Here is a 16,726-nt window from a genome sequence, read left to right as displayed (position 1 = left end):
CTTTTTTACCATAAAAGGATCATTTTGAAGCGAGCTATTAGAGATAAAAAACTAAAACAATCAGTGATTATCGAGTATAGCATTTCACACATTTTGTTCACAGCTTTTTCATAATATGTCAAAAAATGAGAGACCAGTACCAACAGAGCTCAATGAAAAAGTTACTTTAATTGGTCTGGCATTAAGAAAGTATCATGTGAAGAACAATTGGCCTTTTAACAGAGAGTGTTAGATATATGCACCATGCACATTTATGATTAAGTGAAAGTAGGTTTTGAAAGAAGTCTTTTATTCTATAATATGAAGTGGATGTAGGCAACGACCAATTGTAGAAAAATATTTGGGAAGTTGCTTAAGATTATTTATATTTATACTACAATTAATCTATTTACAGCATTTAACTTCGGATATATGTAGGAAATCGTCTCATTCGCAAGTACCCTGCACTCAGATGGTTCCTTGGCACCCAGGATAATAATAAAAAGAGTATTTTATTATTCTCTTGGTTAATCATACCACCAACGAACAAGGTATGGAACTAGGACGTAATCCCTCCACTAGCACCTATAAAGTGATCGCAGGCCAAAATATGGGGCAAATACTTTTGATGCAATACTGGTAGAATATTTATTGAATAGGTGTGTTATTTTAAAATTACATGTTTTTTGTCGAATATTTACGACCTGAGACAGTGATTGTGTCAAAATTTTTACAGAAAGTAAAAGTATCAAGTAGTTGCTGTTACTGTTAATTATCCTGTTTATTAATAATAGATCTGTTGCAGGCTTCAAACCCGCAGATTCATCTTCAGATGATGTAAGCATATTTATTTTAGGTCTTTTAACTAATGCTGATGAGACATCGGCGGTTTCCAGCTACTCAAGGCAGTAATATTCTGCAGTACAGACAGATTTAAGAATTAGGATTTTTATAAAGAAATAAACGGAAAATGACAGACAATATTAAAATAACCGATTTATTTGCTTACTGTATCTTATGCTGGCTGAGAAAGCTTTGTGTGTGCATCCAGAAGGCTGCACATTATGCAGAACTACTGTCCAGAACGCACACTTTTGCACTTTATTAAAATAGGTGAATAATTATATTTCAGCGTAATCGACTGTATTTTTACAAAATTCTTGCAAAGGAACATAATACATTTATGTTATTGTTTGCATCATGAAACATTTGGCTACAGACTGATTTTATCAACTGTTACTTAATCTTATCTCTGTCCAACCAGCAGTGCACTTATGTGTGTCTCATTTACAACTGTAAGTTTGAAAAACGAATATCATTCTTGATATAGACAAATTACAATAATACTGTCTCACAGAATATAAATTATTGGTACCCTGAAGTGATTTATATATAACAAGAATCCACAACAATCCACTCAGAGACAATAAATTTTCAGTAAATGCAGCGATGATACAAAAATGTCCATTAACGTAAAATTTGTTTGGAAACGAATCAATAAAAAGTGAACTTATTAATAGTACATGATTTCTTTTATCCACATACTGAAGTTTTGCTCCCTACAAGTTGGGCCACACTGAAGCAATATGGTATTCTTTGAAACACAAAATGAATGTGTCCCTTTGAACATGGCAGATGCAGTTACAGCATTTAATTAGCTGTAACACTTCTGCTGAAACCCAAACATTTTTGACTTATTGTGTGAGCTTAATAATCGTCAGTGGTGGCCAAAGAAGAGAATGAATTTACATCTTCAAACACAAACATTTGTTTAACAGGAGAAAAGAGATAAAATTCCAATTGAAGCCCCTTTGATAACAATTAATATAAATAGTGTTTTGATGTAGAGCTTAGAGATAGGTGCATCCACCGAGTTTTGTCAAAATTGTTCCGGAAACTTGCTGTGATTCATTGGAACTTCTCACATGTGAACCAGTCAATTTTACAACACTTATATCAGTTAAAAAAGGCACTTCAGTTAATTTAACTACGATATTGTGTCTCAGGATTCGACAACACGTGATAAGAATCTTTGCAGTCACTATTAACACAAACTCGTAGCAGAAATTCTTGTCGTTCCTGTATGTTGCCAACGAGGAAAAGATTCGGCTTCAAAATTCTAAATCTGCAGCCCGTCATATAAATTACATTAGAAAAATTACACTTCAGTTACAAACAGTTCAACGACATAAATGTGGTCTACTGAACATAAGCTGAGTAGGATTATTTGGACAAAAGAGAGACCTCTGTATTGAACATCCAAAATCAATTTGACGTGATCTCATACACTACCTTTGGAAAACATTTATAATGGATTTACATTGCTGTCTCTCCTCAGAACAAATACATCCATCACTCATGCTGTTACTCCATAATTATCAATTTCAATACAATGAATTGTTTTCCAATATTTTTCTCAAGAATTTCAGCAGCTGTACCTGAAGTATAATCCCACGGAGCCCATATATGTAATACACTCTCAACTAATTTAGCTGGCTTTCCACAACTGCACGTTGCATCCACGTTACAGTCACGTCATAGAACTTGGATGAAAACAGTGGTGTTTCTTGAGAAGTCTGCTCATACTTTCCATTACTCTTCAACATTTGTTACTGGACCATTCGCCCATAGATTCCACGTAATGGCAGTATGTTAAGTACTACACCTTGCTCGGGTTTTACTGGGCGGAGACAAGGCAGTCAATAACGTTTCCACTCTTGACTATAGGCAAGTTCGCGTCACTAAGGAGTCCACATGACGGCGGATCACACAGACCACAGACCCATCCAAGTCCTTGTGTGCCCCGGCGAGCTTCCGCCGTCATGTCCAGTAGATTGGAGCACCGTCCCAACTAAAGGCTTCGTGGTTGTCAACAGGACGCGATCATCTCTTGCGGCGGAAGCGGAGGACGATCAGTTCGGCAAGCCAGCACAACATGGTCACCAGGATCAGCAGCGACAGGATATGCATGCACAGCGGGTAGTTCTCCGTCTCGTCTCGGACGTAACCTGTGGACATGAAAAAGGCGTTAAGTATCAATGACTACATGCCACCTAAAAGGGTCAACATCGTAGCCCAGAACGGTGTTAGGTGCAACATCAAAGGACTTTGCGAACCACACCATCATGTTACCGCAGAATGTTTCGAACTGGACTAAAAAATAGAGAGGTCGAGCGGTTATAGGCGCTTCAGTGCGGAACCACCCGGCTGCTACGGTCGCAGGTTCGAATCCTGCCTCGGACATGGATGTGTGTGATGTCCTTAGGTTAGTTAGGTTTAAGTGGTTCTAAGTCTATGGGACTGATGACCTCAGATGTTAAGTCCCATAGTGCTTAGAGCCATTTGAACCATTTAAAAATTAGAGGAAAGATAAGACGGTGGTTTTAAAGTCCCAGATGTCTATACAGTCTCTTCTCACTAAATTACACCGCACAGACTGTCCATAACACCATGTGAAACTCTGGAGAAGTCCTTCTTTAAGTCGCAAGTCAGATCGTCTCGATCGCCGGTTATGTCGTCAAAGAGTTGAGCCGTAATGTGAATTCCTGTATTTTGTCGTATAGGTTCGTATTGATGACAACAAGACTCGCCCCCATGTCATTCTTTCCACAAAAGAACTGTCCCCGTTTTGCGTTTCACTCAAGTCGCGACAGGCTTTCATGCGTCGTTGTTTTTATCCAGTAGTGACGGTGTGCGGAGCAAATATTGCACACACGTTTCTCTTCTTCAGAACATTGAGGAGAACACCTTGAACAATTGATTTAGAGATGTTGCTCCACTGAGGTTCGTGACACAACGATATTGACATACTAAGGCCTCACGTCCCTTATTTAACACTGTCCGCCCCCGGTAGCTGAGTGGTCAGCGTGACAGACTGTCAATCCAAAGGGCCCGGGTTCGATTCCCGGCTGGGTCGGAGATTTTCTCCGCTCAGGGACTGGGTGTTGTGTTGTCCTAATCATCATCATTTCATCCCCATCGACGCGCAGGTCGCCGAAGTGGCGTCAAATCGAAAGACCTGCACCAGGCGAACGGTCTACCCGACGGGAGGCCCTAGCCACACGACATTTCATTTCATTTAACACTGCCTGCTCCAAAGTTACTTGTCGAATCACACCAGTTGTTTACGGTAGTTGTTAGTTCAAGCTGCCACTGTAGATAGCTGTGCCTACGTCACTTGTATGTCAGGAACAGAATCAGTCTCTGAACTCTTTCGACGGGCGGTGTAGTCAGTCTTTAGCTAGTGTAGAACTCTCTAAATCATTCTCTCATTAATTCATCTTTCGATATCACGCCCCCCCAATACACAAAATTGGTCTTCTCTAGTGTGTTATAGACAGCCAGTCATTTAATTGCAATATTAATTAGATTATTAGGCCGTTATCACGTGAGCGTCATGTCCTCTCGGAGGGGAAGGGGTGTTCTTCCGGTGTGCGTAATAGACACAAGAGACCAGATAAAACTGATACACTTACAGCGTTTCTCACTGCTGTATCTGCTGAAATCGATTATTACTCTTGGTACCAGCAGGTGGTCGCAGCAGGTCCACTCCACAGTGAACACGAACCATTTGTTGCTGCGCCTGAGGGTTTCGCAACTAATTTTCTCGGTAGAAAAATATTATACAGCACTAAAAAATAAATACTGGGGCTCCGAGTAATATTAAACAAACGCCACTTTCCTGGTCTATCAGACCTCGCTACTTCTATTTTCGCCGATATCAGTGTACATTTTGCCGCGCAATCATGGCTAGACAACAAACATTTATAACGGAAATTAATAAAATTGCTCCAGTAGCACGGTGCCGCCAGGAATGTAACAAACATTTTCACGTTCCCCTTGAACTTTGAAAACTACGCCACCGCGTATTAACAATTAGAACAGCAAGTTTCTATCTTAGCAGCGGAGCGGAACATACTGTTTTAAGCATTTTATTGCCTTCTTAATTACAAGCCAAGCTGGCGTTTCTTCCGTTACAGTCATGAATACACCAGAACAACAGAAGAATATGCTGATGAAAGCGTGACAAGGGGCGACATTTATAGCGCTGCATCTACTAAAACAACTACGAATTCGAATTAATACGATACTTTTTCAACGTGCTTCGCATGTCTGTTTCAGAAGTGAATGTTAACATTGGAGTATAAAAAAGAATAAAATCACAGAATTGCAATAAAAAAAAAAGACTTACGCCTTTCCCTTGAAATACCGAAATGTCGAAATGTCTTGACGCATTATATGCCACGAAATACTTCACATACGATATAGAATACTTTTACGCCACCTTGGAGCATAAGCGTGATTTCCATCATTCTTCGTACTCGTATTTTAGGCGCCTTAGTTTTAGACAGATCCTGCTTCAGGATCGTTGAAAACCAGGAAGAAGCCCAATGTCACTCACATGTTTAATGGATTCGATATTCGCTAGAAAACAGAGTAAAGAATAGAGCGTGGGAATCCTGCTCAGTTCGGATTGTGGTATGAAGATCTATACAGACTTTATGAGATAAGTTAGCATTCCCCAATAAATGGCGCCAGCTACCAGCAACTACAGAACTAATGAGCCTACGATGAAACTTTGTCTCTTAAGTAGAGTGTGTGCTATGCTGTCAATAAACACTCAATGTAATCTGTATACCAGACGGATCTTGAACCTCAACCTAAACTTTTCTAGGATATACCTCTAGCCTACGAGACCAGAGAACACGCCTCACCGCGGTATTTTAAATTTACTTTTTTGTCAGTATCGCCATTATAACAATCTCCATGAATTAGATTACAATAAGAGAATAACAGGAATCAAACACACTGGACAAATTCATTTAGCTTTGAAGTATTATAAGCCGCCAGACTGAATTCGACACTGACAACTAACTGCAGAATAATCAAATGACATGAGGAACAATCAATGGAACACTGAGAAATAAAGTGAGGAAAGACACAAAAATTATGTTTAAGAAGGTAATGTCCATCCTCACATAGCGAAACTAGGACAGCTACTAAAAAGCAACAAACAGAATCCAAGAAATGAAATTTCTAAGAGGAGTTAACGGCTGTGCGGGATAGATAGACTAAGAAACGAAGGCATAAGAGCTGAGCTTGACGTGTATGCTATAAAAGAGAAGATCAAGTTTAATCGACAAAGCTGGCTAGAACATCTACAACAATGCCAGGCTCAAGACTACTAAAACGAGCCTTAAATTTTAAGCCCTTAGGAACGAGATCCTTAGGAAGACCAAGAAAAAGACGGCTGAATACTTAAAAGAAGTAACAGACCTATGACCTAGACCATCATGAAAGAAGGTCAGATGTACGAAATGTCAACTAAACTGTGAAATATATCTTCAGTAATATGATGGTATTTGTTTCTACATTCCTTTATTAAATTGGTGACATACACACGGTATTTCAAAACTACAACCACAACGTTGAATATGTTGTATGGGACGGTAAAAATAACTCTCTACAAAAAAATCCATGTCGGGACATTAGGAACTTGGGCGCAGTGACCCATCGAAGTTTGAGAATTGTGGCATCAAAATTTCGTTTAATAGATGCTGGGGTGTTTTTCTGCTTATTAGTTCATCTTACCGAAATAAATGTGTATCAGAGTAAATGGAGATTTTATTGTGTCTCACACGTCATAGATTTGGCTGCAATATGGTATCTACCAAGTACGGGAATGTTGTATGGCCGTGAAAAATTGATAATCAGGGCACTATGCTGTGTACAAATAAATAAATAAATAAATAAAGGAGAAAAGGCGCACCACGACAGACTTAGTCTAATCGGATGGAAATCAGTAGATGTGATATACACGTACTGACAAACAAATGACTGAAAGTTCAGAAAAACTGGATACTTATTTAAGGGAAAGAGCTTCACAAACTGAGCTAGTCAATGAAGCGTTGGTCCATCTCCCTCCCTTACGCAAGAAGTTACTCGGCTTGCCATTGATTGAAAAAGTTGGTGGATGCCTTGTTTTGAAGATGACAAAGATGTTTGTATTTTTGGGACTAAAAATATAAAATATGATGACAACATGGAGATTTTGGATGAGAACTAACGCACAGTGAGTAAAATGGTAGCAAATCTGACTGCAACAAGTCCAGAGTGTGTGATGAAGGAAACCAAGATTATTGCCACTTGTATAAAGGATGGGAAGATAACCTTAATATCAGGACATGATACAAATTGACAATTAAAAATTTTCTAATACTTAGGCTGAGGTGAGGGAGTGGCGAAAGTCATGGGATAATGATTTACACATGTACAGATGATGGTAATATCGCGTACACAATGTATAAAAGGGCAGTGCAGTGGCGGAGCTGCCATTTGTACTCAGCTGATTCCTGTGAAAAGCTTTCCGATGTGATTACGGCCGCAAGAAGGGAATTAACAGACTTTGAATGCGGATTGGTAGTTGGAGCTAGACGTATGGGACATTCCATTTCGGAAACAGCAAGTGAATTCAATATTCCGAGATCCACAGTGTCAAAAGTGTGCCGAGAATTTTAGGCATTACCTCTCACCACGGGAGACACAGTTGCCGATGGCCTCCACTTAACGACCGAGAGCAGCGCCGTTTACGTCATTTTCATTGTCATTGCTAACAGACAACCAACACTGCGTGAAATAACCGCAACAAATCCACGTGGGGTGTACAACGTACGTATCCGTTAGGACAATGCAGCGAAATATGGCGTTAATAGGCTATGGCAGCAGACGAGCGACGCAACTGCCTTTGCTGCAGCGACTCTCATGGGCTCGTGACCATATCGGCTTGACCCTTGACGACTGAAAAACCTTCGCCTGGTCAGACGAGCCCCGATCTCAGTTGGTAAGAGCTGATGGTAGAGTTCGAGTGTGGCGCAGACTTCAGGAAGCCATGGACCCAAATTGTCAACAAGGCAACCTGTAAACCGGTGGTGCATCCACAATGATGAGGGCTGTGTTTACATGAATGGACTGGGTTCTCTGGTCCAACTAACCCGATCATTGAATGGAAGTGGTTATGTTCGGCTACTGGGGACCATTTATAGCCAGTCATTGACTTCATGTTACCAAACAAGGATGGCATTTTTATGGATGACAACGCGCCATGTCAGTGGGACACAATTGTTCGCGACTGGTTTGAAGAACGTTATGGAAAATTCGAGCGAATGATTAATCCCAAGGGGCATAATTAAGAGGTCAATTCGTGCACAACATCCTGCACCGGCACCACTTTCCCAACTATCGCGTGCTATAGAAGCAGCATGGCTCAGTATTTGTGCAGGGGACTTCTACCGACTTGTTGAGTCGATGCCAGGTCCAGCTGCTGCACTATGCTGGGCAAAAGGAGGGAAGACACGATGTTCGGTGGTGTCCCATGACTTCTGCCACCTCAGTGTAAAGCAGGAAAGACATGGCTCCAAGTATTAAAAGTCATAGCTGTAGTAGTTATGGCTCTGAGCACTATGGGACTCAACTGCTGTGGTCATAAGTCCCCTAGAACTTAGAACTACTTAAACCTAACTAACCTAAGGACAGCACACAACACCCAGCCATCACGAGGCAGAAAAAATCCCTGACCCCCCCGGCAATCGAACCCGGGAACCCGGGCGTGGGAAGCGAGAACGCTACCGCACGACCACGAGCTGTAGTAGTTACGCAACATTCAACAGGAAGAAGATGCTATAGGCTAAGTGGAAAACTGAACCGACAATTGAAAGGAAGACTGTTTAAATGATCTGTGTGGACTGTGTTTTTTTTTTTTTTTTACGGCGCACAAATTTGTATTCGGAAGGAAGATGATAATAGAGTGGAAGAGATGTGGGTTTGGAACGGGATGGAGAAGATAAACCGGGCAGAAAGAGTTAAGAATCAAGAAGTATTAAGGAGAGTTGGTGAAAAAAGACAAACATTGTACTACATTTTATAGAGAATATACGAGGGTGAGTCAAACGAAAACCTTAAATTTTTTAAAAATATTATTTATTGTGGAGAAGTGGTTCAGCATAATCTCCGCCACGCTCAATACAAGTCCTCCAGCGCTTACAAAGTGCATAAATTCCTTTAGAAAAAAATCTTTTGGTAAGTGGCGCAACCACTCATGCACCGCGTGGCGTACCTCTTCATCAGAAGGGAACTACTTTCCTCCCTTTGCGTCTTTGAGTGGTCCAAACATATGGAAATCACTTGGGGCAAGGTCTGGTGAGTATGGTGGATGAGAAAGACACTCAAAATGCAGGTCTGTGATTGTTGCAACTGTTGTACGGGCAGTGTGAAGCCTTGCATTGTCATATTGCAAAAGGATTCCTGCTGACAGCAATCCACGTCGCAATGATTTGCTTGCAGGCCGCAGATGATTTTTTTAGGAGATCTGTGTGTGATGCACTGGTGACAGTGGTCCCTCTAGGCATGTAATGCTCCAAAATGACGCCTTTTTCGTCCCAAAAGAGAGTTAGCATAAAATTCCCTGCTGATGGCTCTGTTCGGAACTTCTTTGGTTTTGGTGGTGAGGAATAGCGCCATTGCTTGCTCGCTCTCTTCGTTTCCGGTTGGTGGAAGTGAATCCAGGTTTCGTCCCCAGTAACGGTTCTTGCAAGGAAGCCATCACCTTCTCGTTCAAAGCGCCGAAGAAGTTCTTGACAAGCATCAACACGTCGTTCTCTCATTTCAGGAGTCAGCTGCCGTGGCACCCATCTTGCAGACACTTTTTGAAACTGGAGCACATCATTCACAATGTGGTGTGCTGACCGATGACTAATCTGTAAACATGCTGCAGTGTCATTCAGTGTCACTCGGCGATTTCCCTTCACTATGGCTTCAACTGGTGCAATGTTCTGTGGAGTCACAACTCGTTGTGCCTGACCTGGACGAGGAGCATCTTCCACTGAAGTCACACCATTTGCGAACTTCCTACTCCATTCGTAGACTTGCTGCTGTGACAATCATGCATCACCGTACTGAACCTTCATTCGTCGATGAACTTCAGTAGGTTTCACACCATCACTACGCAAAAACCGAATAACAGAACGCTGTTGTTCCCTGGTGCAAGTCGCAAGTGGGGCGGCCATCTTCATACTGATACTGCGACGGTATGTGTGCATCTGCACTATGCTGCCACCTACAGGCCATTCTGCACGCTGTTTGTAGCACGCTCACCAACTTACAAGATAACGGCGAGAAATTTCGATTTGCTATTGAAAATTTAAGGTTTTCATTTGACTCACCCTCGTAAACATGTTAGGACACTGTCTAAGAAGCCACTCTTTTACAGATGTTTTAGGCGAAATGGAGGAAGGAAAAAAATAGGGAGGGAGAGCTATCAGGTTACTTATAATGTTAAAGGTGCAGAACATGTAATAATAAAAAGATTGGTACAATACAGAGAATGTGGAAAGCCGGTATTAAGTAAAGATCTGCGTAGCAAGAAGAACAGTAATTATGGGGTGTCGTAATCCTATCCAGTGTGCAGGAGTGGGGGACGTCTGACCATAGGAGGAACTCCCTTACCGAGCAGAGGGCCGAAGGTGAGTATGGAGATGCCCTTGAAGACCATGTTGAGGCCGACGGCAGCGGGCACCTTCTCGTCGACGCAGGCCTCCGAGACGCACAGGTTGATGTTGACCACGACGGAGCCTCGGGAGAAGCCGCACAGAGCGCAGATGACGCACAGCGCCACCAGGTTGCTCGTCATGGCGATGGCTGCAACACGTCACAGACCGTGAGACGAGGTGTAGACCGCATACCGCGTAAGCTCTTACACTACTCGACTTGTGCAGATTAAAACTCATCACAACCATTAGTTTCCACCACTACAATACATCGTAAAAAGATAGCAAGCTGTCGTGGCCTTTTCTTTTGTCTTGTCTGCCAGACTGTAGAAAATTCTGACTTTTGCCGTAACCACTTTCTGCAGGTAACACTAGCTCACGTACTCAAATAACCTATGATTGACAGCAGCGTCAACATAAACATGCCGGCCGCGGTGGCCGTGCGGTTGTAGGCACTTCAGTCCGGAACCGCGTGACTGCTACGGTCGCAGGTGTAGTTCTAAGTTCTAGGGCCCCCCGTGAACCATGGACCTTGCCGTTGGTGGGGAGGCTTGCGTGGCTCAACGATACAGATAGCCGTACCGTAGGTGCAACCACAACGGAGGGGTATCTGTTGAGAGGCCAGACAAACGTATGGTTACTAAAGAGGGGCAGCAGCTTTTTCAGTAGTTGCAGGGGCAACAGTCTGGATGATTGACTGATCTGGCCTTGTAACAATAACCAAAACGGCCTTGCTGTTGTGATACTGCGAACGGCTGTAAGCAAGGAGAAACTACAGCCGTAATTTTTCCCGAGGGCATGCAGCTTTACTGTATGGTTATATGATGATGGCGTCCTCTTGGGTAAAATATTCCGGAGGTAAAATAGTCCCCATTCGGATCTCCGGGCGGGGACTACTCAGGAGGACGTCGTTATCAGGAGAAAGAAAACTGGCGTTCTACGGATCGGAGCGTGGAATGTCAGATCCCTTAATCGGGTAGGTAGGTTCGAAAATTTGAAAAGAGAAATGGATAGGTTAAAGTTAGAGATAGTGGCAATTAGTGAAGTTCGGTGGCAGGAGGAACAAGACTTCTGGTCAGGTGAATACAGGGTTTTAAATACAAAATCAAATAGGGGTTATGCAGGAGTAGGTTTAATAATGAATAAAAAATAGGAGTGCGGGTAAGCTACTACAAACAGCATAGTGAACGTATTATAGTGGCCAAGATAGACACGAAGCCCATGCCTACTACAGTAGTACAAGTTTATACGCCAACTAGCTCTGCAGATGACGAAGAAATTGAAGAAATGTATGATGAGATAAAAGAAACTATTCAGGTAGTGAAGGGAGACGAAAATTTGATAGTCATGGGTGACTGGAATTCGAGCGTACGAAAAGGGAGAGAAGGAAACATAGCAGGTGAATATGGACTGGGGCTAAGAAATGAAAGAGGAAGCCGTCTGTTAGAATTTTGCACAGAGCATAACTTAATCATAGCTAACACTTGGTTCAAGAATCATACAAGACCGTTGTATACATGGAAGAATCCTGGAGATACTAAAAGGTATCAGACAGATTACATAATGGTAAGACAGAGATTTAGGAACCAGGTTATAAATTGTAAGACATTTCCAGGGGCAGATGTGGACTCTGACCACAAATTTTGGTTATGAACTGTAGATTAAAACTGAAGAAATTGCAAAAAATTGGGACTTTAAAGAGATGGGACGTGGATAAACTGACTAAACCAGTGGTTGTACAGAATTTCAGGGAGAGCATAAGGGAACAACTGACAGGAATGGGGGAAAGAAATACAGTAGAAGAAGAATGGGTAGCTCTGAGGGCTGGCTCTGAGCACTATGGGACTCAACTGCTGAGGTCATTAGTCCCCTAGAACTTAGAACTAGTTAAACCTAACTAACCTAAGGACATCACAAACATCCATGCCCGAGGCAGGATTCGAACCTGCGACCGTAGCGGTCTTGCGGTTCCAGACTGCAGCGCCTTTAACCGCACGGCCACTTCGGCCGGCAGCTCTGAGGGATGAAGTAGTGACGGCAGCAGAGGATCAAGTAGGTAAAAAGACGAGGGCTAGTAGAAATCCTTGGGTAACAGAAGAAATATTGAATTTAATTGATGAAAGGAGAAAATATAAAAATGCAGTAAATGAAGCAGGCAAAACGGAATACAAACGTCTCAAAAATGAGATCGACAGGAAGTGCAAAATGGCTAAGCAGGCATGGCTAGAGGACAAATGTAAGGATGTGGAGGCTTATCTCACTAGGGGTAAGATAGATACAGCCTACAGGAAAATTAAAGAGACCTTTGGAGGAAAGAGAGCCACTTGAATGAGTATCAAGAGCTCAGATGGAAACCCAGTTCTAAGCAAAGAAGGGAAAGCAGAAAGGTGGAAGGAGTATATAGAGGGTCTTTACAAGGGCGATGTACTTGAGGACAATATTATGGAAATGGAAGAGGATGTAGATGAAGATGAAATGGGAGATAAGATACTGCGTGAAGAGTTTGACAGAGCACTGAAAGACCTGAGTCGAAACAAGGCCCCGGGAGTAGACAACATTCCATTAGAACTACTGATGGCCTTGGGAGAGCCAGTCATGACAAAACTCTACCATCTGGTGAGCAAGATGTGTGAGACAGGCGAAATACCCTCAGACGTCAAGAAGAATATAATAATTCCAATCCCAAAGAAAGCAGGTGTTGACAGATGTGAAAATTACCGAACTATCAGTTTAATAAGTCGCAGCTGCAAAATACTAACACGAATGATTTACAGACGAATGGAAAAACTGGGAGACGCAGACCTCGGGGAAGATCACATGGATTCCGTAGAAATGTTGGAACACGTGAGGCAATACTGAATTTACGACTTATCTTAGAAGAAAGATTAAGGAAAGGTAAACCTAGGTTTCTAGCATTTGTAGACTTAGAGAAAGCTTTTGACAATGTTGACTGGAATACTCTCTTTCAAATTCTGAAGGTGGTAGGGGTAAAATACAGGGAGCGAAAGGCTATTTATAATTTGTACAGAAACCAGATGGCAGTTATAAGAGTCGAGGGGCATGAAAGGGAAGCAGTGGTTGGGAAGGGAGTGAGACAGGGTTGTAGCCTCTCCCCGATATTATTCAATCTGTATATTGAGCAAGCAGTAAAGGAAACAAAAGAAAAATTTGGAGTAGGTATTAAAACCCAGGGAGAAGAAATAAAAACTTTTAAGTTCGCCGATGACATTGTAATTCTGTCAGAGACAGTAAAGGACTTGGAAGAGCAGTTGAATGGAATGGACAGTGTCTTGAAAGGAGGATATAAGATGAACATCAATAAAAGCAAAACAAGGATAATGGAATGTAGTCGAATTAAGTCGGGTGATGCTGAGGGAATTAGATTAGGAAATGAGACACTTAAAGTAGTAAAGGAGTTTTGTTATTTGTGGAGCGAAATAACTGATGATGATCGAAGTAGAGAGGATATAAAATGTAGACTGGCAATGGCAAGGAAAGCGTTTCTGAAGAAGAGAAATTTGTTAACATCGAGTATAGATTTAAGTGTCAGGAAGTCGTTTCTGAAAGTATTTGTATGGAGTGCAGCCATGTATGGAAGTGAAACATGGACAATAAATAGTTTGGACAAGAAGAGAATAGAAGCTTTCGAAATGTGGTGCTACAGAAGAATGTTGAAGATTAGGTGGGTAGATCACGTAACTAATGAGGAGGTATTGAATAGGATTGGGGAGAAGAGAAGTTTGTGGCACAACTTGACTAGAAGAAGGGGTCGGTTGGTAGGACATGTCTTGAGGCATCAAGGGATCACAAATTTATCACTGGAGGGCAGCGTGGAGGGTAAAAATCGTAGAGGGAGACCAAGAGATGAATACACTAAGCAGATTCAGAAGGATGTAGGTTGAAGTAGGTGCTGGGAGATGAAGGAGCTTGCACAGGATAGATTAGCATCGTGAGCTGCATCAAACCAGTATCAGGACTGAAGACCACAACAACAACAACAAGTTCTAGGGGACTGATGACCTCAGATGTTGAGTCCCATAGTGCTCAGAGCCACTTGTACCATTTTTTGAACATAAACATGCAGTCGAAAACGGCTATAGCAACATCGAAGGGACCGTCGGTTTACGGTTTTTAGCGCCGATAGTCACACATACATGGTTTTTGGTTTGTTTCTTGATACAAATTTCATATTTGTAAATTTTTGCCTCCCACAGAGCTAAGACTTCGAAAAGTGTCACCTACGATATTTACGATATAGTATTTGTGGAGAGGGACTGAAGAAGAATTTTTCTTATGTTTATGCACTACGTACAAGAGTAAAATGGCAGTAAAATGTATAAACCCTTAAGGGGAGGTTTACTATCTTTTGGTTCAAAAAATCCGAATTTTTCAAATTGCATTTTTGGATCCATTAAGGTGTTTAGAATCCACCCCTGAAACGGTTTTTCCGATTACGAAACGAAATGTTTGTTATTCGCGGTTGAACAAAAACATGCACCTAAAAATCTGTCATTTTCACGCACCAGCTTTTTTTTTCTTTCTGAGGACTAGTTATTACACCGGTGCTTGCAAAATTCAAATGAAAGTTTGAACGCGTGTGTTTGGAAGTTAGCCCCCAAGCATTTGCATTCTCGTGCGAAGACTGTGGAGACTGAGACGTTACTGGCAGTGACAAGATTCAACGATGGTATTCAGCAATTCTGAAGACCATGACAACGATGGACGTCACCCTGTCACTCTATTCGACGCAGCTGACCAAGCATTCGGACGACCACCGGATTCGAACGGCCGAAAACCGCTTGTCACCGGCCGTACGAGCGGCTCTAGAGAGGCGCAGGATGGCCCACATCGAGCAGAACGCCCTCTATGAGGAAGAGGAAGGACTAGTTTGTGGACCCGGAATAGCAGATTGAACGTACGTTGCATAATATTGCATTTATATTTAGTCAAAACTTCAAACACGTTTTTCTCGAATTGACTTTTTTTTTAATCGCACGGTATGGTAACTTCGAATCTACTGAACCGATTTGCATGATACTTTGTTTCCGACGACGCTAACTAAATTGTCTAGGAGTTGTACCACTTTTATTCCGATCCATCAACTACATATATTTTTACTTGGCCGACGAAGTTGAAAAATCGATGAAAAAACCCTTTTTTTTTTTTCAAATGGCCCCTATTGTGTTTCCTATGGTCCAAATAACTTAAGCGAGGTACAGCTCCTAAAGAATCTTATATACTTCGCTAACGTCAAATCAATTTTGATTTCAGACGAGCCGGTTGACCTGTGACATACCGCGCGTGGAAGTCTACATCGAAATTTTGTTTCGTTCCGACGGCACTTCCGCCTTTGCTCTTCGACATTTCCGATCGAAAAAATTCCAGTTTGTAGAGGAAATATCAATAAAGAGTTTGACCAAATTTGACATTATCTGTAACACATCCTGAGAAAAAAGTTCTCAAAGAACATGCTTTTTTCGGGTCAAAGATAGTAAACCTCCCCTTAATACGCGAAGAATGTACGCACTGTAAACTTTTCAATAATATCGAAAATGGTCTTGGATAATGAATGAAAAGAAATTTTAAGTATGTTTAAAACTTGTTATAAGTACTGTATAGTGTCATACTCGTGAATGACACAACTTCGTTCCCATTACTGTATTACAAAAATTAATCAGCAGCAGCAAAATGAAAAGACAGAACTCTATACAAAAATTACATGAAGGCCTACACTTTCTCCTATATTTCTCTTTAAAATATTGTACAAACATGATGAACTGTATCTAACACATTGAAAACACGTAACACAAAAAAATGGTTCAAATGGCTCTGAGCACTATGGGAGTTAACTTCTGAGGTCATCAGTCCCCTAGAACTTAGAACTACTTAAACTTAACTAACCCGAGGACATCACACACATCCATGTCCGAGGCAGGATTCGAACCTGCGACCGTATCGGTCGTGCGGCTCCAGACGGTAGCGCCTAGAACCGCTCGGCCACTCCGGCCGGCTATGTAACACACATAACCGCGAAACGTCAGTAACGAATATGCTATTATTCCACTTTTATACTTCGATAAAATAAGACATTAGGGTTTTTAATTTTCTAATTTTGTACAATCACAGCAAAGACAGTGTGGTTTTGTTTTCTAAGCAGCTACTTTAAAATGCAAAGCAGTAACGCATACTATAGTATACAGTCCACT

General features: G+C 41.8%; 1 protein-coding gene across 1 annotated transcript in view; it reads right to left on the bottom strand.

Annotated features, from left to right (window-relative positions):
• Nucleotides 1-879: 879 nt before the first annotated feature.
• The window catches only part of LOC126262966 (monocarboxylate transporter 1-like), a 278,318-nt gene continuing 262,471 nt past the window's right edge, over nt 880-16,726 (bottom strand). Inside the window, exons 7-8 of the mRNA XM_049959916.1 lie at nt 10,480-10,671; nt 880-2,987 (exon numbers count right to left, since the gene is read on the bottom strand). Coding sequence (XP_049815873.1) covers nt 2,863-2,987; nt 10,480-10,671 — 317 coding nt within the window. The 3' untranslated portion in view covers nt 880-2,862. The remainder of the gene's footprint in view (nt 2,988-10,479; nt 10,672-16,726) is intronic.

Source organism: Schistocerca nitens, chromosome 6 (assembly GCF_023898315.1).
Source record: "Schistocerca nitens isolate TAMUIC-IGC-003100 chromosome 6, iqSchNite1.1, whole genome shotgun sequence".
In the NCBI taxonomy this organism is placed as follows: Eukaryota; Metazoa; Arthropoda; class Insecta; order Orthoptera; family Acrididae; genus Schistocerca; species Schistocerca nitens.
This window is presented reverse-complemented; position numbering and strand designations above follow the sequence as displayed.